Below are 27,575 nucleotides of genomic sequence, written 5' to 3' on the forward strand. Positions count from 1 at the left end.
AAACCCTTTCTTTTTGTCTGACGCCTTCTCTAGAATATCATCCAGAACACGCCCAAATCTAGCTCCTGAGAAGAGAATTGAACTTTTTTGACTGACTATCCCCTGACCGTGTCTTTAACCAGATAGTCCGTCTAGTTACGTTTGATAACACACTATTCCTGGCTGCAAATCTGACAGATTCTGCTGAAGCGTCAGCCATGAAACCCATCGCCAATCTCAGTAAGGGAAGTTATTTTAGGATAGTATCCCTAGGAGTCTTAGATCTTAACTGTTCTTCAAGATCGTCGACCCACATGTACATAGACCTGGCAGCAGACGTTGCCGCAATATTAGTTTTCATGATAGCTGCTGAAGTCTCCCAGGTCCTTTTTAAAAGGTCATCCGCTGTTATGCACACGCCCGGGCTAAGCGGCGTGTGCGTGTGATTGTAGTGATTCCACTGGACCGTGCCGGAGAGTGAATGCCTGGAGGGGCGTGACTAAGTATTCACCCGATCCGACCAGGGTCGCACGACGGCATACGACGCCAGTGCACCAAGGAGGAACCGAGCAGAGGGACCAGGTGCTACTCCAGGACAGACCCCGGACACGGCTGTTGACCCACACAGGGGAATACAGGAACAGGCTGGTAGGCTGGCACACAGACTGGTGGGTATAGGCAGGCACGACTGGTATGCAGGCAGGCGGGTATGCAGGCAGGGGGGTAAAGGCAAGCACAGCTAGAGTGCAGACAGGGAGGCACTAGCAGGTAGGAACACAGGCGGGATAGGACCCAGTACACACCGGGACTCAGGAACAATACAGGCAGAGGGTTACAGGCAAGCACAGCTAGAGTGCAGACAAGGCTGAGCAGGGAGGACAGGGCTCTGTTCACACGGAACAGACAGGAAGGGAAAGACAGAGCCAGATACTCACACAGTACTTGCAGAGACAACAAGCAGGAGTTAGGTACGAGTTCAGACTCTGCAGAAAAAGGAAGGGAACGGACATAGAGGCAAAACAGGTAAAGGACAGGAGAGAGTTCAGACTGGAACTGAGTGTACGGAGGAGACCGACACTGCAGAGGGATACAGGAGCGGGTCTGGGAATACGGCCCCCAGAGAGGCGGAACGAACAGGCAAGGAGCGTGTTCAGACAGGACAGACCAGATGCAGGAGCGGGTCTAGGAAATCGGCCACTAGAAGGCGGAACGAACAGGCAAGGAGCGTGTTCAGACAGGACAGACCAGAGAACACAAAAAGGACACAGTTCAGACACGGGAGCTGATACCGCAAAGCAGGAGACATACAGGACTCAGTTCAGACACGGGAGCTGAAACCGCAAAGCAGGAGACATACAGGACACAGTTCAGACACGGGAGCTGATACCGCAAAGCAGGAGACATACAGGACTCAGTTCAGACACGGGAACTGATAAAAAAGCAGGAGACAAGAGACGGGACCTGGCACCTTCAGAGTGCAAGCACACACTGAAGGAAACACTATGCTCAGGCAGGGATAGAAGGGAGCTGCTGAGCTATATACCAAGTGACAGACAGCAATAGGCTGAGGACGCACAAGGGGTGTGACCCACAGCAGGTACAAAAGGCAGGAAGTGATCGGGCGCCGCCCTTAAGCAGCAGAAACAGACACAAACAGACAGCATGGAGGGAAGCCAGAGAGACATTCTGGACAGGAGATCAAGTGCGCCCTCTTGCACAGTGGGAGATGGACCACCATGCAAGGACGCCGCCAGGTATGTTACAGTACCTCCCCCCTTACGCCCCCTCTTCTTCAGGCCTGCCAGAATCTTCCGCAGGGAATTCGAGGGCCAGTCGTTCACTGGGTTGGAGGGGGACAGAGACTTAAGGGTAATCTCTGCTTCGAGGTACATCTTGTCAAGCTCACAGGAAGAAATAGACGGGTTATCACGTACATAATGAGGAAAAGTCACTGTCTCTTTGTTATCTGGTGGTATCCCGGAGGATTCAGGAAACAACTGGAGGTCCTCCGCCGGGTCAGAAGAGTGCAGAGGCTCAGAGAAAACAACTGCTTCAGAGTACACTAGGTCGGACTCACTGGAGGAAGCAGGCGAGGTATCGGGTACCGAGTATAGGAAAGTCTCTGTCCATTCACCACCAGGTGGCACCCCGAAGGGTTCTGGAGACAGCTGGCGGTCCTCCGCCTGGTCAGAGGGGTGTAGAGACTCACGGGTAACCTCTGCTTCAGAGTACACTAGGTCGGACTCACTGGAGGAAGCAGGCGAGGTATCGGGTACCGAGTATAGGAAAGTCTCTGTCCATTCACCACCAGGTGGCACCCCGAAGGGTTCTGGAGACAGCTGGCGGTCCTCCGCCTGGTCAGAGGGGTGTAGAGACTCACGGGTAACCTCTGCTTCAGAGTACACTAGGTCGGACTCACTGGACGAAGCAAGCGAGGTATCAGATCCAGGATATAGGAAAGTCTCTGTCCATTCACCACCAGGTGGCACCCCGAAGGATTCTGAACACAACTGGAGGTCCTCCGCCTGGTCGGAGGGGTGTAGAGACTCAGGAGTAACCTCTGCTTCGGAGTACACTAAGTTGGACTCACTGGACGAAGCGAGCGAGGTATCAGGTACAGAGTATAGGAGAGTCTCTGTCCTTTCGCTACCAGGTAGCACCCCGAAGGGTTCAGGAGACAACTGGAGATCCTCCGCCTGGTCGGAGGGGTGTAGAGACTCGGAGGTAACTACCACTTTGGGGTACCCATTGTCAGGCTCACAGGACGAAGCGGACAAAGTATTGAGTACCGGGTGTAGAGAAGTCTCTCTCCATTTGTCATCGAGTGGTATCCCGGAGGGTTCAGGAGGCAACAGGGGATCCTCCGCCAGGTAGTAGAGGTGCACAGACTCTGAGGTAACCACAGCTTTGGAGCATCCTTGGACATGCACACCGGTTAAAGAGAAAGAAGCATCTGATGCCGGGTGCAGGAAGTTCTCCTGTGTGGAGTCTGGATGGGCAGAAGTCTCTTCGGCCAGGAGAACTGGTGCACTACCCACGCACATTACCCATTGGGGTTTCTCCGGGATACAGGGAGATGAAGCTTCAGTAGGGACTTCAAGGTTGGGGTCAGGAGGTCTCAGGGAGGACAGACCCTGGCGTGACGGCTTGCCTCTAAGTCTAGCACGTCTGGACTGCCTCTTGAGGTTGAGAGAAGTATTCCGGAAAGCGTAGTCACCCTGTGAGGATTCTGGGTGGGCAGTAGTCTCATTGGGCTGGAGGACTATTGCGCTACCCACACACATTACCCGTCGGGGCTGCTCCGGGATATTGGGAAGTGAAGCTTCAGCAGGGGCTTCAGAGTTAGGGTCCTCGAAGACCATACGAAAGGCCACCAGGAAGGCCTGCAGGTCAAGGATGACAGGATCCCATGCTTCCCATAGGGGGGTGACCCATTTCAAGGCATCACCCGCTAGGTAGTCAATCATAAAGGCCACTTTAGCCCAATTGGAAGGAAAATAGAGAGGGTAGGCCTTAAAGTGTAGCATGCATTGCTCCACAAATGCACGACACTGTCTTGGATCCCCATAGTAACGTGGCGGATCCACAGGAACGAGGGCTGATAGATCCATCTGGACGGGTGCGTAACTCGCCTGGAACTCAGCTAAAGGGGGAAAAAAAATTATTTATTTTATTTTAATGCATGTATTCGCTGGAAAAACTTCTCAAAGAGCGAAGGCCGTGGGGCTCAACGGGAACCATGGCCTGAGCATGCTGTTATGCACACGCCCGGGCTAAGCGGCGTGTGCGTGTGATTGTAGTGATTCCACTGGACCGTGCCGGAGAGTGAATGCCTGGAGGGGCGTGACTAAGTATTCACCCGATCCGACCAGGGTCGCACGACGGCATACGACGCCAGTGCACCAAGGAGGAACCGAGCAGAGGGACCAGGTGCTACTCCAGGACAGACCCCGGACACGGCTGTTGACCCACACAGGGGAATACAGGAACAGGCTGGTAGGCTGGCACACAGACTGGTGGGTATAGGCAGGCACGACTGGTATGCAGGCAGGCGGGTATGCAGGCAGGGGGGTAAAGGCAAGCACAGCTAGAGTGCAGACAGGGAGGCACTAGCAGGTAGGAACACAGGCGGGATAGGACCCAGTACACACCGGGACTCAGGAACAATACAGGCAGAGGGTTACAGGCAAGCACAGCTAGAGTGCAGACAAGGCTGAGCAGGGAGGACAGGGCTCTGTTCACACGGAACAGACAGGAAGGGAAAGACAGAGCCAGATACTCACACAGTACTTGCAGAGACAACAAGCAGGAGTTAGGTACGAGTTCAGACTCTGCAGAAAAAGGAAGGGAACGGACATAGAGGCAAAACAGGTAAAGGACAGGAGAGAGTTCAGACTGGAACTGAGTGTACGGAGGAGACCGACACTGCAGAGGGATACAGGAGCGGGTCTGGGAATACGGCCCCCAGAGAGGCGGAACGAACAGGCAAGGAGCGTGTTCAGACAGGACAGACCAGACGCAGGAGCGGGTCTAGGAAATCGGCCACTAGAAGGCGGAACGAACAGGCAAGGAGCGTGTTCAGACAGGACAGACCAGAGAACACAAAAAGGACACAGTTCAGACACGGGAGCTGATACCGCAAAGCAGGAGACATACAGGACTCAGTTCAGACACGGGAGCTGAAACCGCAAAGCAGGAGACATACAGGACACAGTTCAGACACGGGAGCTGATACCGCAAAGCAGGAGACATACAGGACACAGTTCAGACACGGGAGCTGATACCGCAAAGCAGGAGACATACAGGACTCAGTTCAGACACGGGAACTGATAAAAAAGCAGGAGACAAGAGACGGGACCTGGCACCTTCAGAGTGCAAGCACACACTGAAGGAAACACTATGCTCAGGCAGGGATAGAAGGGAGCTGCTGAGCTATATACCAAGTGACAGACAGCAATAGGCTGAGGACGCACAAGGGGTGTGACCCACAGCAGGTACAAAAGGCAGGAAGTGATCGGGCGCCGCCCTTAAGCAGCAGAAACAGACACAAACAGACAGCATGGAGGGAAGCCAGAGAGACATTCTGGACAGGAGATCAAGTGCGCCCTCTTGCACAGTGGGAGATGGACCACCATGCAAGGACGCCGCCAGGTATGTTACATCCGCCTTCCTGTCCATCGGGTCCTTCAGGCTAGAAGAGTCCTCCAAGGGGATTGAATACTTTTTAGCTATCTTGCCTACCGGGACGTCAATCTTGGGAATCTCCTCCCATGTTTTAATGTCCTCAGGGTCAAATGGTAGACAGAGTCTAAAGTCCCGTGGGACGATTAGCCTCTTTTCAGGGTCTTCCCACTCTTCCAGGATCATAGCCCGGATATGGTTCTTAACCAGGAAAACTCTGTTTCTCTGCGACCTGAGGCCTCCGAGCATCTCATCCTGTATGAAATGAGATTTCAGAGTCTCTTCCACCTGCATGGTGTTTCTGACAGACTTCAAGAGTTCGGCCGTATACTCCGACGAAAACAGGTATCTGTTTCCTTCTTCTGGCGGGTTAGAAGATGTGTCATCTTCCTCGTCGTCCTCAGACCCGTAGGATTGTAGCTCATCCTCTGAACTAAGTTCCATCTCCCACCTAGGCCTCTTTGCTTGGGGCCCTGGTTGGACTGCCTGGGATGAAACTAGGCCAGAAATGAAGGCTTGAACCTCTTCCCTGATCATGCACCTCTGCCAGGATGGATGGCTGTTCCTCCCGAACTATCCTGGAAGTGCAGCTCTCACATAAGTACTTTCCACATGCTAGGGGCAACTTGGTGTTACAGATGACACATCTCTTAGGCTTTACAGTATCCTTTTTATTATCCTTCTTAACTGTCGTTGGTGGATTAGTGGGAACCCTGTCCTATAAGACATAGAGGGACATGGAGGAATATATCATTTATTTATGGGGGAAAAACTATAGCCAGTATTCCCAGAATACCCTGTTCCATAGGACCATACCTACTCATGTGCACCAGATGGGGTCTCAGTTCTCAGTCCTCCAATCTTAACAGTCACCAGCACAGCAGATACACAGGACACAGGCAAGCATTTTACACTACCTGTCCTGCAGTCTTCTCTGCTTCATGCGTTCCAGCCTGAAACGCACGCCGACTGCAGCTTTAAATTTTCAAAAAGCACATGCTCCTGCGCGTACCGGAAGTGTGTCACATCGGGTCCTGGAGGCATCGCGCTCAGGAGGGCTGCGCTGGAGCCGAGAGCCCTCGCCAGAGGGAAGCAGCTCCGAGGCCAGGAGCAGCGCTACACTGGGCCGGCTGAAGAAACGCGCTGGGGGGGGGGGGGGGGGGAGGCAGCCGCGGACATCTCAGGCGGAAGGAGAAGCTAGGCAGCCCGATCCCCCTGGATCCACCATCCGGTAAGACCCCTTGCTCCTCTCCTGTTCCTATCCTCCCAGGGACAGGAAAAAAACTGGAGGGTGGGTGGGGAAGGGGCTTTTAACCTCTTGTGTTTCCAGTCGCTTCAAGGATTATGAGGACGTCCTCCATGGTGCTGAAATGTCATTCTCCAGCAGGACTTGGCCCCTGTCCACACGGCCAAATGTACCAATACCTGGTTTACACGCAACAGTATCACTGTGCTTGATTGGCAGCAAACTCGCCTGACCTTAACCCCATAGAGAATCTATTATAGAGAATCTATGGGGTATTGTCAAGAGAAAGATGAGAGACCCCAGACCCAACAATGCAGACGAGCTGAAGGCGGCTATCAAAGCCACCTGGGCTTCCATAACACCTCAGCAGGGCCACAGGCTGATCGCCTCCATGCCACAGGCTGATCCCTCCATGCCACAGGCTGATCCCTCCATGCCACAGGCTGATCCCTCCATGCCACAGGCTGATCCCTCCATGCCACAGGCTGATCCCTCCGTGCCACAGGCTGATCCCTCCATGCCACAGGCTGATCCCTCCATGTCACATTGCCACATTGATGCAGTAATTGATGCACAAGGAGCCCCGACCAAGTATTGAGGCATTTACTGATCAGACATTTCTGATTTTAAAAACATTTTTCAAGCTGTTGTTATAAAGTATTCTAATATACTGAGATAATGACTTTTGTGTTTTCATTGGCTGTAAGCCATAATCATCAACATTAACAGAAATAAACACGTGAAATAGATCCCTCTGCGTGTAATGACTCTATATAATAGATCCCTCTGTGTGTAATGACTCTATATAATAGATCCCTCTGCGTGTAATGACTCTATATAATAGATCCCTCTGCGTGTAATGACTCTATATAATAGATCCCTCCGTGTGTGATGACTCTATATAATAGATCCATCTGTGTGTAATGGCTCTATATAATAGATCCCTCCGTGTGTAATGACTCTATATAATAGATCCCTCTGTGTGTAATGACTCTATATAATAGATCCCTCTGTGTGTAATGACTCTATATAATAGATCCCTCTGTGTGTAATAACTCTATATAATAGATCCCTCTGTGTGTAATGACTCTATATAATAGATCCCTCTGTGTGTAATGACTCTATATAATAGATCCCTCTGTGTGTAATGACTCTATATATTAGATCCCTCTGCGTGTAATGACTCTATATAATAGAACCCTCTGTGTGTAATGGCTCTATATAATAGATCCCTCTGTGTGTAATGACTCTATATAATAGATCCCTCTGTGTGTAATGACACTATATAATAGATCCCTCTGCGTGTAATGACTCTATATAATAGATCCCTCTGTGTGTAATGACTCTATATAATAGATCCCTCTGTGTGTAATGACTCTATATAATAGATCCCTCTGTGTGTAATGACTCTATAGAATATAGGAGTTTCACTTTTTGTATTGAAGAACTGGAATGAATTAACTTTTTGATGATATTCTAATTTTGTGAGAAGCACTTATATTTACCCCAAAGTGATGTCAATAAAAAAAAATATCATCTCCCCACACAGATAACAACTGACGAGCCCTCACACAGCTCCATTGACTGAAAAATTACATTACAGGTCTGTGTATGGTGACACAAGACAATTTGGTTTTTAAATTTCTGACTATTTTCACAGCTTAATAATAATAATAATAATAATAATAATAATAAAATACCCTCCTAAGTTCGGCATCGTCGTAGGAATCACACTACACAAGAAATGCTGTAAAAGCAAAAACTAAAAACAATGGCAGAAGAGCTTTAGTTTTTGTGTTTGAATTTCACCGGATCGGAGCGGTCTCTGATCACAGCTGTTACAGGCGGTTGTCAGCTGTATAGCACAGCTGGCACCTGCTTTATATGAAGCACCATACTCAATACACACTCATAGGAGGAAAATAAAGCATCAACCTCCTTCCTGATAGTGGACGGACTGGTACGTCAGGTGGGGGGGTTCATGGAGGACCGGAGCTGTGTTATACAGCCGGCACCCGATGGATCTAGCTCCGGTTGCTGCTGTTTAGCCGCTTAATCTCTGACATCTTCAGTTGAGTGGAGCCATTGAGTCATGCAGTCATTGTGGTGCCTATCGTCCCCTTTCCGATGTGATTGCTGAGTACCATTGGGTTTCTGTGAGATCTGGGGCCTGCTGAAGACCCGAATGCCGCCATTCTTATAGTCCTAGTGGCCCAGACGCAGATTGGAGATCGTCTTTTTTTTCTGTATACTCCGATCCTCCAAAATGCTTTCAATAAAAACTCCAGCTCCGCGTGCAAAAAAACCCCCCAAAACGCCCCCACACCGCTCCTGAAAAATACGTTACGGGCCTCAGAAAATGGCAACACAAAAACCTATAGAAGTTTGGGATCACCGTAATGGTTCTGAATAGAGATGAGCGAACCAGAACTGTAAAGTTCGGGGTTCATACAGGACACCTAGTGTCCGCTCCTGAACTTCAAACATGGCTTCTCCCGGAACTTCGGGTACAGTTCTAGAACCCGAGCTGAACTCTGGACTAAAGTTCGCTTGAACCCGACGAACCCAAACATTCACGGGTCTGCTCATCCCTAGTTCTTAGCTGGAAGATCTCACTGTGGGGTCATTTCTACTAAATAAGGAAAGAAGTCCAAAAAAACAATGGTGGAACTGCTTTTTTTTTGTCACCAATTCAGTCTACTTCCATACATTGCATGGTAAAATAAATGATCTCATTCAAAACTACAACTCGTCACGCATAAAACAAGCCATCATATGGTAAATTCGCTGGAAAAAAGAAGACACTTGGAAGAAGGCGAGGAAAAAATGAAAGTATAAGGGTAGAGTCAACATCCGAGAAAAAGTGTCTGATTATTCTCATCAGACTTTGCTCGGAGCGGCAGCAGTTTTTCTTGGACGTGGAGAGGAAAAACAAAAGTTTCTCCACTTTTTCCATTCTGTCAGTTCGTGAAAATCCGTTTTACTTTTTTTTTTTTTTTTACACGGACCCAACGACTTGCTTTGCCGATTTTGATCCGACACTTTGATTATGTCTGTTTTTCTGCAGACCGTTAAGTCCCAGAAAAAAAAAAAAGTGGAAATGTTCACAGCCCCATAGAATAACATGGATATAAGGGCTATCTGTGAAAACTGCAGATAGCACTCATCCGAGAAAATCTGTGTACGAGCTCTAAAATATACCAAATCAGGAGTTTTGGAAACTCGATACTGGAGCAAGTTTGCCCTATGTCTGCGTTGTGGGAAATGTCCCAATGTCTTGTTCTGACTGAACCTTGCGAGATTCTGCCTAGGGTTTTTTTTTCTTCCACTTTTGCTGCACCTGTTGGTACCAGAATGAGGAGAGGTCAGACGTCACATAATGATTATGGATCTGGTAGAGAAGGTCCTTGCACTGTCGGCTCAGCTTTGCATCTTCTGCACCCCTGCAGATCAGCTGTTCTCAGCTCCAGCGGCTGCTGGATGCAAACAATAAGACGGCACAGATCCGTGCACTGCATAGTGGCCGCGCTCGATACTAAACCTCAGCTTCTATTGAAGTGAATGTAATCTGAGCTGCCCCTATACAGTTTATGGCGCTGTGCTGTTCCTATTCCGCATACTCCTACATCCAGCCACTAGTAGAGGTGAAAACAGCAGATCGGTGGTGGCACTAGATGTTGGACCTCCACTGATCTGATAATCAGGACTCATCCGAAGTATTAACTATCAATATCATAAGTCTGGAAAATGACTTTAAATCTTCCACTGTCACTTCAGATCATTTGCTAAATTTTAGCTACTTCTTAGGTTTATGGTGGAAAGAGACCATTCCTCCAGACTGGGTGATCGAGGTGGATCACTGATCCTCACTGTGTATTCTGCATTTCTGCGATATTAATAAATCCATCAATGTGATTCGCTTCTCTCATTTCCTCCACCTTCCCATCACTTCTCACCTTTGCAATTCTTCCCGGTTCTAAGCAGTCCTGGAGCGTCGTCTTGTCATCTGCTGTAACCACCAGAGGCCTGGAGCGACAGAGGGGTTAGTACAGTGCATACAACGGTGCGGCAGGAACGACTGAGCCAAACGTCAAAACTCCAGAGATTATTCATTCTCGCTTTATCACAAGGCTGCAAGTTTACAGCAATTCTATCACAAGTGGAATTCTGTAAGTATCATCCATCTTCAAGAAGTCAGATCAAAGCAACTGCTCCCACTAACTATCTACAAAATTAGGAAACATGGAACCAGAAGACCCAAATATTGGAATTACCCTGCGGTTAGGATACAAATATTATTCTTAAATACTCCCATATAGTGCTAAATAATATTTCCATATATGACCCAGATAACATTAAGGTTTAATGCCTAGATAAAAGTGCCATACATGGTCTGAATGATTGTATCCAAAAAATGCTGTCCATATTAACTTGACAAACATTTGCTTCACAATACCGCCAATCAACGCACAAATAAAAGTCACATTCAGCGTCCAAAAAATACTTCTATATATAATAATGATTTGTGGTGAAGTCCCTGGTAAACTGATGGTCATCATTCCAGAAGAGACCAGACTAGTGATAACGACCCAACCTGCAAGTCTATGATTCTTATAATACATACATGACAATATTCTGCTGGCCTTGGAAGCAGCTGATTGACACTGCCACATGAAGCATACACCAAGTGTGGAGATATACAGAGGTTACACCAGGTCTGGAGATAGTATATCCATAGCCGCCACTGTAGTCATATGTGCAGCTGTACAGGGGTCCTGTATGTAAGCAATGACAGACACCGCCTGTGATAGGAGTTATGTAGCTTTATAGAGGGATCCCCTCCTGTCTGAGTGGTTGGTGTTCACAATTGTAAAAACCGGGGCTTAACATATCAGAAGTAGCCAGTTCAGCGCTCTATAGCGTGGGCCCTCCATTACCAGCTTCCTATTGTCTACAAGGCACAATATGGGACAATGGTTTCCCATATAAAAGCAGCACAAGACGGGCAGCCTCCAAGCTGACAGTTTCCTGTAATTATCGGTATCCTGTACACTAATCATTTTTTTGGAGCGAGGCCTCAGCGCTCCTCACTCTTACATCAGTATTATAACATAAACTTTTATTTCTGGAAATCAAACAGTAATTTCATTGTGTGGAATCCAATGAGGTAGAAGACACATTGTCAATATCTGATGACATCTCCACAATCCAATCATCACTGCACTGAAGACTATAAAAGTTACTACCAGCCAATGCTGCCTAAAATAGTTCTTCAGAACTCAGTATTAGTGTGTGGACCTGTCTTGTACTTTAGGCATAGATACAAATGGCAAAGGGTCTCTCAGACTTATCTCGGGATCCCACAGTGGGCGATACATTGACGACGTTATTTTTGTTTTTTTTTAACAGATCTGTGTTACTAACCTGTTCATGCCGGGGAGGTTACTCCAGAAGTATCTGGTGCGATGAGCCGCAGATACTGTGCTGGCATCAATCTTCACTGGGTTCATCTGGAAGAGGAAAACCTTAATTACTGAGCGTCTCGATCCTGATTTTTCAGTTTGAATGTAATTTGGGGCAAATCAGTGTGCAAGACTCAAATACAGCGTAACATTACATTGTACGGTGGTGACATCTTAGGCTATGTGCCCATGATGCAGAAATGCTCCGGATTTTTCCTGAGCGTTTCTGCATCTCCCTGGCAGAAAAAATGCATGCGGATTGTGCGTGCGGAGTGTGCATGCGGATTTTACATGCGTTTTTCCTGCCAGGGACAAGTGAAGCGTTCTTCACTTGCATTTCCACATGTGGGTTGACAAGCGATTTTAGCATCACTTGGAAAGTGCTTGACAACTTGGTCACACTATATAAATCCATGCAACCGGCATGGATTTATATAGTGTGACCGTAAAAGAATGGTAAAAAATAAAAAAATAAATATTATACTTATCTTCTGATGACCCCCGGTGTCCTTATTCGATCCGTCCGGTGTCCCCGGTGTCTCGCTGCGGTCTAAAAGGACCTGCCATGATGTCATTTAGTCGCGTGACCCATCACATGACTAAATGACGTCATGGCAGGTCCTTTTAGATCATCACGAGCTGCCGGGAAGCCAGGACGGATCAGATAAAGACACTGGGGGCCATCAGAAGGTAAGTATAATGTATATTTTTTATTTTATTCTTTTTTTTTTTACAGGTTCTATGGTACCAGGCTCTGGAGGAGAGTCTCCTCTTCTCCAAACCTGGGTACCATCCGCACATTGAACCACATGATATAAGCATGTTATCTGCATGTGTACATGTAGTGATGCGGATATTATGCCATTCAATGCAAGTCAATGGTGGCGAAAACGCTGTGATTCCGCAAAATAATTGGTAGAGCTGCGGAATTTTCCGCAATGATAATCCGCAGCGGAAATTTCCGCAGCATGTACACAGCACATGCGGATTATCATTGGGGAACATGGCAGACCTTCAACCAAGTGTTTTTAAGCATTTCTGCAACGGAATTGCTGCTGCGGAAATGCTTAAAAAACGCATAGTGGGAACACAGCCTTAGTGTAATGTTAGTACTGCTGAGGCCGTACGCACAGTATTATATTTCACCATCAGGACACACTCAAAATCCTGATTCCATACAGCCCCAGGGGTTAAAGTTAGTGTTGAGCCACCCCCATAGTGTTCGGGTTCGGTTCGGTTCCTCGAACACCGGGATGTTCGAGGAACTGTTCGTCGAACTGTTCGTCGAACACCTTAGAACACCGTCGAACACCGTTAAAACCAATGGCAGGCAAACAAAAACACATAGAAACACATAGAAAACACCTGCAAAGGTGTCCAAAAGCTGACAAACTGCTCAGAAGACACTCTCTTTAAAAAAGCCGGCCGGCAAATTCAGCAGCGGCATACACCGGTACCCGACAATTTAGACAAGAAGGAATAGAGCATCACACATAGATTAGATAGATAGAAACATGTCAGTCACACATATAAGAAGCACAGTGACAGTGTTGGTTACTGCACTTGTCATTTAGTGTAAAGGATTTATTAAAAAAAATATTAGTGTTTTCATGCACCGTCTCTTTAAAAAAGCCGGCCGGCAATTCAGCATCTGTACCCGACAATTTAGAATAGAAGGAATAGAGCTTCACACATAGATTAGATAGATAGAAACATGTCAGTCACATATATATGAAGTACAGTGATAGTGTTGCTTACTGTACTTGTCATTTAGTGTAAAGGATTTATTTAAAAAAATAATAGTGTTTTCATGCACTGTCTCTTTAAAAAAGCCGGCCGGCAATTCAGCAGCGGTACCCGACAATTTAGAACAGAAAGATAGAGCATCACACATAGATTAGATAGATAGAAACATGTCAGTCACATATATATGAAGTACAGTGATAGTGTTGGTTACTGTACTTGTCATTTAGTATTAAAATAAAGGATTTATTATTAAAAAAATTGGCGTGGGGTTCCCCTTAATTTTAGGCTCTAGCGGAGGTTAAGCAGACGGCTGGGGCAGATGTTTGAAGCCTGGGAAGGGGGTAATACCCACGGAGCTTCCCAGGCTACTAATATCAGCCCCCAGCTGAATACATAGCCTTTACTAGCTATTAAAATGGGGGACCCCCCAAAAAAAATGACGTGGGGTCCCCCCTAATTTAATAGCTAGCAAAGGCTAGGCAGACAGCTGGGGGCTGATATTAATAGCCCAGGAAGGGAGCCATGAATATTGGCCCCTCCCAGGCTAGAAACACCAGCCGTCAGCCGCCCCAGAAATGGCGCATTCATAGGATGCGCCAATTCTGGCACTTAGCCTCGCTCTTCCACGCTGCCCTGGTGCGGTGGCAGGGGGTAATAGGGTTGGGGTTGATGTCAGCTTATAATGCCAGCTGACATCAAGCCCAGGTTAGTAATGGAGAGGCGTCTATAAGACACCCCCATTACTAACCCCATAGTCAAAGTTAAAAGAAAACACAAACACCCAGAATAAAGTCCTTTAATTGAAATAAAGACACAATCCTTTATTGTTCTAAATTAAACCATACTTACCGTCACGCCCATTCCAGCTGAAGCCAACGATCTCCTGCAATAAAAGAAAAATAATAAAGCAACCTCATCCTTACCTTTCCAAGGTTCCCACGACAGCTTCAGCTCTGCTACATTGAGATGACAGGCTGGACCGCAGCAGAACGCTGCCATCCAGCCTCTCATCCCGCAGACACTGAGAAGCGCAGGCATGCTTGCGCTGCTCAGCGTCTCTCTGTGACGACATCCAGATGAGCCGAGTTCATGTCCAATGAACTCAGCTCACCTCATGCACGTCACTGACAGCGTGGGAAAATTCTCCTGCACTCAGCGCTTCAGCGTGGGAGAATTCTCACACTGAAGCGCTGAGTGCAGGAGAATTCTCCCACGCTGTCAGTGACGTGCAGGAGGTGAGCTGAGTTCATTGAACATGAGCTCACCTTATGCACGTCACTGACAGCGTGGGAAAATTCTCCTGCACTCAGCGCTTCAGCGTGGGAGAATTCTCACGCTGAAGCGCTGAGTGCAGGAGAATTCTCCCACGCTGTCAGTGACGTGCAGGAGGTGAGCTGAGTTCATTGGACATGAGCTCACCTTATGCACGTCACTGACAGCGTGGGAGAATTCTCCTGCACTCACCGCTTCAGCGTGAGAATTTTCCCACGCTGTCAGTGACGTGCATGAGGTGAGCCGAGTTCATTGGACATGAACTCGGCTCATCTGGATGTCGTCACAGAGAGACGCTGAGCAGCGCAAGCATGCCTGCGCTTCTCAGTGTCTGCGGGATGAGAGGCTGGATGGCAGCGTTCTGCTGTGGTCCACCCTGTCATGTGAATGTAGCAGAGCTGAAGCTGTCGTGGGAACCATGGAAAGGTAAGGATGAGGTTGCTTTATTATTTTTCTTTTATTGCAGGAGATCGTTGGCTTCAGCTGGAATGGGTGTGACGGTAAGTATGGTTTAATTTAGAACAATAAAGAATTGTGTCTTTATTTCAATTAAAGGACTTTATTCTGGGTGTTTGTGTTTTTTTTAACTTTGACTATGGGGTTAGTAATGGGGGTGTCTTATAGACGCCTCTCCATTACTAACCTGGGCTTGATGTCAGCTGGCATTATAAGCTGACATCAACCCCAACCCTATTACCCCCTGCCACCGCACCAGGGCAGCGTGGAAGAGCGAGGCTAAGTGCCAGAATTGGCGCATCCTATGAATGCGCCATTTCTGGGGCGGCTGACGGCTGGTGTTTCTAGCCTGGGAGGGGGCCAATATTCATGGCTCCCTTCCTGGGCTATTAATATCAGCCCCCAGCTGTCTGCCTAGCCTTTGCTAGCTATTAAATTAGGGGGGACCCCACGTCATTTTTTTTGGGGGGTCCCCCATTTTAATAGCTAGTAAAGGCTATGTATTCAGCTGGGGGCTGATATTAGTAGCCTGGGAAGCTCCGTGGGTATTACCCCCTTCCCAGGCTTCAAACATCTGCCCCAGCCGTCTGCTTAACCTCCGCTAGAGCCTAAAATTAAGGGGAACCCCACGCCAATTTTTTTAATAATAAATCCTTTATTTTAATACTAAATGACAAGTACAGTAACCAACACTATCACTGTACTTCATATATATGTGACTGACATGTTTCTATCTATCTAATCTATGTGTGAAGCTCTATTCTGTCTGTTATAAATTGTCGGGTACCGCTGCTGAATTGCCGGCCGGCTTTTTTAAAGAGAAGGTGCATGAAAACACTTATTTTTTTTGATAAATCCTTTACGCTAAATGACAAGTACAGTAAGCAGCACTGTCACTGTACTTCATATATATGTGACTGACATGTTTCTATCTATCTAATCTATGTGTGATTCTCTATTCTTTCTATTCTAAATTGTCGGGTACAGATGCTGAATTGCCGGCCGGCTTTTTTAAAGAGACGGTGCACGAAGACACTATTATTTTTTTTAATAAATCCTTTACACTAAATGACAAGTACAGTAACCAACACTATCACTGTACTTCATATATATGTGACTGACATGTTTCTATCTATCTAATCTATGTGTGAAGCTCTATTCTGTCTGTTATAAATTGTCGGGTACCGCTGCTGAATTGCCGGCCGGCTTTTTTAAAGAGAAGGTGCATGAAAACACTTATTTTTTTTGATAAATCCTTTACGCTAAATGACAAGTACAGTAAGCAGCACTGTCACTGTACTTCATATATATGTGACTGACATGTTTCTATCTATCTAATCTATGTGTGATTCTCTATTCTTTCTATTCTAAATTGTCGGGTACCGCTGCTGAATTGCCGGCCGGCTTTTTTAAAGAGACGGTGCATGAAAACACTATTATTTTTTTTGATAAATCCTTTACGCTAAATGACAAGTACAGTAAGCAGCACTTTCACTGTACTTCGTATATATGTGGCTGACATGTTTATATCTATCTAATCTATGTGTGAAGCTCTATTCTTTCGGTTCTAAATTGTCGGGTACATTTGTATGCCGCTGCTGAATTGCCGGCTTTTCATGTTTCACTGTTGGCACTGTACCCATCGATTTGGGCAATCACTGTAATGCCACAACCACCATGGCTGTGGCATTACAGTGAGTGGCAGACAATCCCTGCATGATTGGTGCTCTAAATAGCGCCAGACATGCAGGACACGCTTTTGGTGCACGAACAGTTATCGAACATAACCTCGAACAGCCGAATTTTTTGCAAATCGTTCGGGTTCGTCGAACAACTCGAACACCGCCCAAAACAGCTCGAATTTGAGATTGGCGAACAGTTCTAGTCGAACACCGCTATCTCTAGTTAAAGTTTTGCTCCACATGTGAACATTACGTTACAATGCATAACTGGATATTATACATTCTGTAATGGTGCACTATCTTGCTTCACTTGCATCATACCATTGTACTCCAATCACATCCAGAGCTGCTTTTAAAATTGTAATTCTTTTCCATTTCTGGACCTCTCAGTTTGGGATGTAACTGGAGTATAAGACAAATTAAATTAAAATACAACTTTGACCCCTAACAACTGCAACTTTCCCTTTATGAAAAGGAAATTTGTAAACCCCGCAATGCCTCGGTCACTATTCACTACAGCATCTAAGGGGTTGACGATCCTGGATCACAGCTACATCCAATCCTGCCTGTTGTAAAGGAAGCCTTGCAATCTATGACAGCTGCCTCTCCAGGGCTTAGCTCCAGGGCAATACATTTGCAGTTGTTAGCAGAAAGCCTCTTCGAGCAGTAGCAATGAAGTTAACTAGGCCCCATGCGACTGCTTCTCACCTCCAGATGCTGGGATATCGTTCTCTTGAACTTTTTTTCCATGGAGACGACATTTTCAAATATCCAGAAGAATGGTCGATCTTCATCAGGCTGCGGCTTGATTATGTGAAGCAAACGGGGGAAGTCAAAGAAGAGCGATCCGGTGCCCCCTGATGAAGGCAACACATGCCCGTCAGATACAGTCCAGCACATCGTGTTGGTTTTGTTATCTCTCCTTATTTCTGAACTCACATTCAGGATAGTCCTACACATCTACAGTCCTACAGAAGAACAGAACTGAAATCCAATGATCGACTTACCATATAGACCTTTCCGTAGGGGATTGACCACAGATAGGTCATTACATGGACTTCCACCAATCAGTAGATCGAAAGGCCCCCACTCCTCGACCTGCAAAAATATCCGTTATAAAGTCTCATCTGAACTGTTTGAGATTATAGATTATTATGTGAAGGTTTCTCATCTTCATACGTATATAATGTTGTAATCTCGCCATTATCTGATGCTGTTCAGTATGGGTCGTCCTTTATTCCTATGTATGGAGCAGGCATATTTCTGTGTAGGCTCCCTTTATATACAGTACAGACCAAAAGTTTGGACACACCTTCTCATTTAAAGATTTTTCTGTATTTTCAAGACTATGAAAATTGTGCATTCACACTGAAGGCATCAAAACTATGAATTACCACATGTGGAATTATATACTTAACAAAAAAGTGTGAAACAACTGAAAATATGTCTTATCTTCTAGGTTCTTCACAGTAGCCACCTTTTGCTTTGATGACTGCTTTGCACACTCTTGGCATTCTCTTGATGAGCTTCAAGAGGTAGTCACCGGAAATGGTTTTCACTTCACAGGTGTGCCCTGTCAGGTTTAATAAGTGGGATTTCTTGCCTTATAAATGGGGTTGGGACCATCAGTTGTGTTGTGCAGAAGTCTGGTGGATACACAGCTGATAGTCCTACTGAATAGACTGTTAGAATTTGTATTATGGCAAGAAAAAAGCAGCTAAGTAAAGAAAAACGAGTGGCCATCATTACTTTAAGAAATGAAGGTCAGTCAGTGCGAAAAATTGTGAAAACTTTGAAAGTGTCCCCAAGTGCAGTTACAAAAACCATCAAGCGCTACAAAGAAACTGGCTCACATGAGGACCGCCCCAGGAAAGGAAGACCAAGAGTCACCTCTGCTTCTGAGGATAAGTTTATCCGAGTCACCAGCCTCAGAAATCGCAGGTTAACAGCAGCTCAGATTAGAGACCAGGTCAATACCACACAGAGTTCTAGCAGCAGACACATATCTACAACAACTGTTAAGAGGAGACTTTGTGCAGCAGGCCTTCATGGTAAAATAGCTACTAGGAAACCACTGCTAAGGACAGGCAACAAGCGGAAGAGACTTGTTTGGGCTAAAGAACACAAGGAATGGACATTAGACCAGTGGAAATCTGTGCTTTGGTCTGATGAGTCCAAATTTGAGATCTTTGGTTCCAACCTCCGTGTCTTTGTGCAACGCAGAAAAGGTGAACGGATGGACTCTACATGCCTGGTTCTCACCGTGAAGCATGGAGGAGGAGGTGTGATGGTGTGGGGGGGGCTTTGCTGGTGACACTGTTGGGGATTTATTCATAATTGAAGGCATACTGAACCAGCATGGCTACCACAGCATCTTGCAGCGGCATGCTATTCCATCCGGTTTGCGTTTAGTTGGACCATCATTTATTTTTCAACAGGACAATGACCCCAAACACACCTCCAGGCTGTGTAAGGGCTATTTGACCAAGAAGGAGAGTGATGGGGGGCTACGCCAGATGACCTGGCCTCCACAGTCACCAGACCTGAACCCAATCGAGATGGTTTGGGGTGAACTGGACCGCAGAGTGAAGGCAAAAGGGCCAACAAGTGCTAAGCATCTCTGGGAACTCCTTCAAGATTGTTGGAAGACCATTTCCGGTGACTACCTCTAGAAGCTCATCAAGAGAATGCCAAGAGTGTGCAAAGCAGTCATCAAAGCAAAAGGTGGCTACTGTGAAGAACCTAGAATATAAGACATATTTTCAGTGGTTTCACACTTTTTTGTTAAGTATATAATTCCACATGTGTTAGTTCATAGTTTTGATGCCTTCAGTGTGAATGTACAATTTTCAAAGTCATGAAAATGCAGAAAAATCTTTAAATGAGAAGGTGTGTCCAAACTTTTGGTGTGCACTGTAGGTACACAAATAGTAAATGGTGTATTGATCTTTATTTTATATAAGTTTTCTTAGAGATCAGGAGGAGGTGAGAAGACTGGATTGTCATTAACAGCCGGCAACAAGTGCGATCGGGTGTCTCTAATCCCTGTGATCGATCTTCTCGATTAGCCGATCCTCACTCCGCTATGGGGAAGAATAGACATGAGATCTGTTTGTACTTTCCTATATTTTTCTGTTACACACATGACTGTATTCCAGTAATGAAGAATAGTACACTGTGACGACACCTCAGATATTACTAATCACTGTTTTACTATTGATAACTAAAAACAGTCTACGACCGTGGCGTCAGGTGTGCGCAGAGACAATGGAAGCATTTCTTCGGAAGGAAGACGACGGGAACTCTAATGCCACCTACTGGAAGTAACAATTCCATAAGTCAATATGCACCGGTTAAAGGGGCGGTCCCTTTTCAAATATACATTTTCTTATAAAATACCTTTTTATGATTAAAATACCAATTGTGCTTTACGCACCCTCCCGAGCTCCAGAACTGAGTCTCCATCGCTGCTCCCGGTGTCTGTTGTTATTTGCAGCACTGAAATTACGTTGGTTGAACCGGTCACGAGCGGGGCGGCTTGCTGGACGCATGGGCTAGTGTTTGGCGCATGATAACATGACGTCCTTGATTTGTAAGTAACCACAGCTGTAATCATTCCTTAAATATCGCTCCCTCCCTCTCCATCTCACTCCCTGATGAAGCAGCAGCGAAACGTGCGTTGGAGCAGGTGGAGGGGTTGTGATTTGCCTCTGGTCAGTATATGTTCACTATATACTTTTATAATATGCACCTTTTGCATATGCTAAAAATACATGGTCTTACAGACTTCTGAATTGCCTTTTATTTTTTTCAATCATGTGATGATCACTGACTTGATCAACTGATCCCGACGCAATACTTACCTCTCCCTGTGCCTCCGCAGCAGCTCCTGCATCCTCCGCGGCTGCTGCACTGTGACGTCTGAGGTCAGAGGGCGCGGTGACGTCTTTACACCGTGCTCTCTCCTGAGCAGTCACAGCGCAGAGCGGGAAGTCACCGGCATGGGTGAGGAGTCCGGAGCAGCGGCAGCAGGTGAGAAGTGAGGTGAGTATTTGATTTTTTTTTTTTATTGTATGGAGACATGGGGCATTATATGGTGGGGTGGGGGTGTGTGACATCTTGCATGGGGCATTTTAAGGTGGGAGGGGTGTGACATCCTGCATGGGGCATTATAAGGGAGGAGGGTGGGTGTGACATCCTGCATGGGGTATTATAAGGGGGGAGGGGTGACATCCTGCATGGGGCATTATAACGGAGGGGAGGGTGACATCCTGCATGGGGCATTATAAGAGAGGGGGGTGGGTGTGACATCCTGCATGGGGTATTATAAGAGAGGAGGGTGGGTGTGACATCCTGCATGGGGTATTATAAGAGAGGAGGGTGGGTGTGACATCCTGCATGGGGCATTATAAGAGAGGAGGGTGGGTGTGACATCCTGCATGGGGTATTATAAGAGAGGAGGGTGGGTGTGACATCCTGCATGGGGTATTATAAGAGAGGAGGGTGGGTGTGACATCCTGCATGGGGTATTATAAGAGAGGAGGGTGGGTGTGACATCCTGCATGGGGCATTATAAGAGAGGAGGGTGGGTGTGATATCCTGCATGGGGTATTATAAGGGGGAGGGATGACATCCTGCATGGGGCATTATATGGGGGGGAACAGCCTGCATGAGGCATTATATTGGGGGAACAGCCTGCATGGTGCATTATGTGGGGGGAACAGCCTGTGTGGGGCATTATGTGGGGGGAACAGCCTGCGTGGGGCATTATGTTGGGGGAACAGCCTGCATGAGGCATTATATGGGGGGAACAGCCTGCATGAGGCATTATGTGGGGGCACAGCCTGCATGCAGCGTTATATGGGGGCCAGTACACTGTGTGGAGCGACTCGCCGGTTTATGAGCTATTGTAGAATTTACAATAGACATCGGTCATGTGATGTAAGAAGGGAAATCTTCGGCATTGTACTTTAAATACACTGCTCAAAAAAATAAAGGGAACACTAAAATCCCCCCTCCTAGATCTGAATGAATGAAATCTTCTCATTGAATACTTTGTTCTGTAGAAGCTGAATGTGCTGACAACAAAATCACCCAAAAATCATCAATGGAAATCAAATTTATTAACCAATGGAGGCCGGGATCTGGAGTCACCCCCAAAATTAAAGTGGAAAAACACGCTACAGGCTGATCCAACTGTGATGTAATGTCCTTAAAACAAGTCACAATGAGTCTAAGTATTGTGTGTGGCCTCCACGTGCCTGTATGACCTCCCTACAACGCCTGGGCATGCTCCTGATGAGGCTGAGTATTGTGTGTGGCCTCCACGTGCCTGTATGACCTCCCTACAATGCCTGGGCATGCTCCTGATGAGGCTGAGTATTGTGTGTGGCCTCCACGTGCCTGTATGACCTCCCTACAACGCCTGGGCATGCTCCTGATGAGGCTGAGTATTGTGTGTGGCCTCCACGTGCCTGTATGACCTCCCTACAACGCCTGGGCATGCTCCTGATGAGGCTGAGTATTGTGTGTGGCCTCCACGTGCCTGTATGACCTCCCTACAACGCCTGGGCATGCTCCTGATGAGGCTGAGTATTGTGTGTGGCCTTCACGTGCCTGTATGACCTCCCTACAACGCCTGGGCATGCTCCTGATGAGGCTGAGTATTGTGTGTGGCCTCCACGTGCCTGTATGACCTCCCTACAACGCCTGGGCATGCTCCTGATGAGGCTGAGTATTGTGTGTGGCCTCCACGTGCCAGTATGACCTCCCTACAATGCCTGAGCATGCTCCTGATGAGGCTGAGTATTGTGTGTGGCCTCCACGTGCCTGTATGACCTCCCTACAATGCCTGGGCATGCTCCTGATGAGGCTGAGTATTGTGTGTGGCCTCCACGTGCCTGTATGACCTCCCTACAACGCCTGGGCATGCTCCTGATGAGGCTGAGTATTGTGTGTGGCCTCCACGTGCCTGTATGACCTCCCTGCAACACCTGGGCATGCTCCTGATGAGACTGAGTATTGTGTGTGGCCTCCACGTGCCTATATGACCTCCCTACAACGCCTGGGCATGCTCCTGATGAGGCTGAGTATTGTGCGTGGCCTCCACGTGCCTGTATGACCTCCCTACAACGCCTGGGCATGCCCCTGATTAGGCTGAGTATTGTGTGTGGCCTCCACATGCCTGTATGACCTCCCTACAACGCCTGGGCATGCTCCTGATGAGGCTGAGTATTGTGTGTGGCCTCCACGTGCCTGTATGACCTCCCTACAACGCCTGGGCATGCTCCTGATGAGGCTGAGTATTGTGTGTGGCCTCCACGTGCCTGTATGACCTCCCTACAACGCCTGGGCATGCTCCTGATGAGGCTGAGTATTGTGTGTGGCCTCCACGTGCCTGTATGACCTCCCTACAACGCCTGGGCATGCTCCTGATGAGGCTGAGTATTGTGTGTGGCCTCCACGTGCCTGTATGACCTCCCTACAACGCCTGGGCATGCTCCTGATGAGGCTGAGTATTGTGTGTGGCCTTCACGTGCCTGTATGACCTCCCTACAACGCCTGGGCATGCTCCTGATGAGGCTGAGTATTGTGTGTGGCCTCCACGTGCCTGTATGACCTCCCTACAACGCCTGGGCATGCTCCTGATGAGGCTGAGTATTGTGTGTGGCCTCCACGTGCCAGTATGACCTCCCTACAATGCCTGAGCATGCTCCTGATGAGGCTGAGTATTGTGTGTGGCCTCCACGTGCCTGTATGACCTCCCTACAATGCCTGGGCATGCTCCTGATGAGGCTGAGTATTGTGTGTGGCCTCCACGTGCCTGTATGACCTCCCTACAACGCCTGGGCATGCTCCTGATGAGGCTGAGTATTGTGTGTGGCCTCCACGTGCCTGTATGACCTCCCTGCAACACCTGGGCATGCTCCTGATGAGACTGAGTATTGTGTGTGGCCTCCACGTGCCTATATGACCTCCCTACAACGCCTGGGCATGCTCCTGATGAGGCTGAGTATTGTGCGTGGCCTCCACGTGCCTGTATGACCTCCCTACAACGCCTGGGCATGCCCCTGATTAGGCTGAGTATTGTGTGTGGCCTCCACATGCCTGTATGACCTCCCTACAACGCCTGGGCATGCTCCTGATGAGGCTGAGTATTGTGTGTGGCCTCCACGTGCCTGTATGACCTCCCTTCAACACCTGGGCATGCTCCTGATGAGGTTGAGTATTGTGTGTGGCCTCCACGTGCCTGTATGACCTCCCTACAACGCCTGGGCATGCTCCTGATGAGGCTCAGTATTGTGTGTGGCCTCCACGTGCCTGTATGACCTCCCTACAACGCCTGGGCATGCTCCTGATGAGGCTGAGTATTGTGTGTGGCCTCCACGTGTCTGTATGACCTCCCTACAATGCCTGGGCATGCTCCTGATGAGGTTGTGGATGGTCTCATGTGGGATCTCCTCCCAGACCTGGACTAAAGCATCCGCCAACTCCTGGACAGTCTGTGGTGCAATGTGACGTTGGTGGATGGAGCGAGACATGATGTCCCAGATGTGCTCAATCGGATTCAGGTCTGGGGAACGGGCGGCCAGTCCATAGCTTCAATGCCTTCATCTTGTAGGAACTGCTGACACACTCCAGCCACATGAGTTCTGGCATTGTCCTGCATTAGGAGGAACCCAGGGCCAACCGCACCAGCATATGGTCTCACAAGGGGTCTGAGGATCTCATCTCGGTACCTAATGGCAGTCAGGCTACCTCTGGCGAGCACATGGAGGGCTGTGCGGCCTTCCAAAGAAATGCCACCCCACACCATTACTGACCCACTGCCAAATCGGGCATGCTGAAAGATGTTGCAGGCAGCAGATCGCTCTCCACGGCTTCTCCAGACCCTGTCACGTCTGTCACATGTGCTCAGTGTGAACCTGCTTTCATCTGTGAAGAGCACAGGGCATCAGTGGCGACTTTGCCAATCCTGGTGTTCTGTGGCATCTGCCAAGCATCCGGCATGGTGTTGAGCTGTGAGCACAACCCCCATCTGTGGACGTCGGCCCTCATACCACCCTCATGGAGTCGGTTTCTAACTGTTTGTGCACACACATGCACATTTGTGGCCTGCTGGAGGTCATTTTGCAGGGCTTTGGCAGTGCTCCTCCTGTTCCTCCTTGCATAAAGGCGGAGGTAGCGGTCCTGCTGCAAGGTTGTTGCCCTCCTACGGCCCCCTCCACGTCTCCTGGTGTACTGGCCTGTCTCGTGGTAGCGCCTCCAGCCTCTGGACACTACGCTGACAGACACAGCAAACCTTCTTGCCACAGCTCGCATTGATGTGCCATCCTGGATGAGCTGCACTACCTGAGCAACTTCTGTGGGTTGTAGAGTCAACATTCAAAAATGACCAAAACATCAGCCAGAAAGCATTGGTACTGAGTGCGGTCTGTGGTCCCCACCTGCAGAACCACTCCTTTATTGAGGGTGTCTTGATAATTGCCAATAGTTTCCATCTATTGTCTATTCCATTTGCACAACAGCATCTGAAATTGATTGTCAATCAGTGTTGCTTCCTAAGTGGACAGTTTGATTTCACAGAAGTTTGATTTACTTGGAGTTATATTCTGTTGTTTAAGTGTTCCCTTTATTTTTTTGAGCAGTGTATATTTCTCCGCCCTATCTGTGCATCATGAATTGTGGGATGTGTTAAAGGGGCCCACTGAGACTCTTTCGCCCTGGTTTCAGGCAACCGGATTCCCATCTGGCAACCCCAAACAACAAATCCATGGGGCCAGGTGACTTCAACGTCCCAACCTGGTCTCCCCAAATGGTCTCTCTGATGGTCAGTGGAGCAGATCCATATCTTTCCAGTCAGGGCTATAAACCCTTAGGCTAGAAACATGTAGAATCCAAATCTGTGTCTCTTTGGGTAAAGCCAAGCTGGTAGTGTGAAGAGAGTCTGATATTTGATTCTCCTTGTAAAGTCTTTTTCCAATCTCTGTGTCAAGTCTCACCGCTACAGAAGCACATGCCCCTTAAAATAGTTATAGTTGTCCTTGCAAATACACATTCACAGGTAAGGGGTTAGGGAGGGCATTACTCACAGGGCTCAGCTATCATTGTTTGCGCTAATCTATTTGCATAGTTGCTAGAGTAGGGTCTCTTTAAATCAACATCATGGTTTCAGAATCAAAGAGGAGACAACAATCAGGGTTATACACATACTAGTCTGTTCTTCATGACCAACCACATAAATATAGTAGTTATATTCTTGTACATAGGAGCAGTACTATAGTAGTTATATTCTTGTACATAGGGGGCAGTATTATAGTAGTTATAGTCTTGTACATAGGAGCAGTATTATAGTAATTATATTCTTGTACATAGGAGCAGTATTATAGTAGTTATATTCTTGTACATAGGGGCAGTATTATAGTAGTTATATTCTTGTACATAGGAGCAGTATTATAGTAGTTATATTCTTGTACATAGGAGCAGTATTATAGTACTGTAGTTATATTCTTGTACATAGGGGGCAGTATTATAGTAGTTATATTCTTGTACATAGGAGCAGTATTATAGTAATTATATTCTTGTACATAGGAGCAGTATTATAGTAGTTATATTCTTGTACATAGGGGGCAGTATTATAGTAGTTATATTCTTGTACATAGGAGCAGTATTATAGTAGTTATATTCTTGTACATAGGAGCAGCATTATAGTACTGTAGTTATATTCTTGTACATAGGGGGCAGTATTATAGTAGTTATATTCTTGTACATCGGGGGCAGTATTATAGTAGTTATATTCTTGTACATAGGGGACAGTATTATAGAACTTATATTCTTGTACATAGGGGACAGTATTATAGTAGTTATATCCTTGTATATAGGGGCAGTACTATAGTAGTTATATTCTTGTACATAGGGACAGTATTATAGTAGTTATATTCTTGTTCATAAGGCAGTATTATAGTAGTTATATTCTTGTTCATAAGGCAGTATTATAGTAGTTATACTCTTGTGCATAGGAGCAGTATTATAGTAGTTATATTCTTGTACATAGGGGGCAGTATTATAGTATAGTCTTGTACATAGGGGGCAGTATTATAGTAGTTATATTCTTGTACATAGGAGCAGTATTATAGTAGTTATATTCTTGTACATAGGAGCAGTATTATAGTAGTTATATTCTTGTACATAGGGAGCAGTATTATAGTAGTTATATTCTTGTACATAGGAGCAGTATTATAGTAGTTATATTCTTGTACATAGGAGCAGTATTATAGCAGTTATATTCTTGTACATAGGGGGCAGTATTATAGTAGTTATATTCTTGTACATAGGTGACAGTATTAAAGTAGTTATATTCTTGTACATAGGGGGCAGTATTATAGTAGTTATATTCTTGTACATATGGACAGTATTATAGTAGTTATATTCTTGTACATAGGAGCAGTATTATAGTAGTTATATTCTTGTACATAGGGGCAGTATTATAGTAGTTATATCCTTGTACATAGGGGCAGTATTATAGTAGTTATATTCTTGTACATATGGGGC

The 27,575-nt window shown here is 47.0% G+C and overlaps 1 protein-coding gene across 1 annotated transcript in view; it reads right to left on the bottom strand.

Annotated features, from left to right (window-relative positions):
• Positions 1–27,575, bottom strand: part of LOC141257873 (DNA (cytosine-5)-methyltransferase 3A-like) — an 83,591-nt gene that overhangs the window by 10,616 nt on the left and 45,400 nt on the right. Inside the window, exons 7-10 of the mRNA XM_073672881.1 lie at positions 18,032–18,122; positions 17,733–17,881; positions 11,831–11,916; positions 10,363–10,432 (exon numbers count right to left, since the gene is read on the bottom strand). Of these exons, the coding sequence (XP_073528982.1) occupies positions 10,363–10,432; positions 11,831–11,916; positions 17,733–17,881; positions 18,032–18,122 (396 nt within the window). The remainder of the gene's footprint in view (positions 1–10,362; positions 10,433–11,830; positions 11,917–17,732; positions 17,882–18,031; positions 18,123–27,575) is intronic.

Source organism: Phyllobates terribilis, unplaced genomic scaffold (assembly GCF_046119375.1).
Source record: "Phyllobates terribilis strain yellow unplaced genomic scaffold, ASM4611937v1 Scaffold_3__8_contigs__length_932513732, whole genome shotgun sequence".
Taxonomy (NCBI): domain Eukaryota; kingdom Metazoa; phylum Chordata; class Amphibia; order Anura; family Dendrobatidae; genus Phyllobates; species Phyllobates terribilis.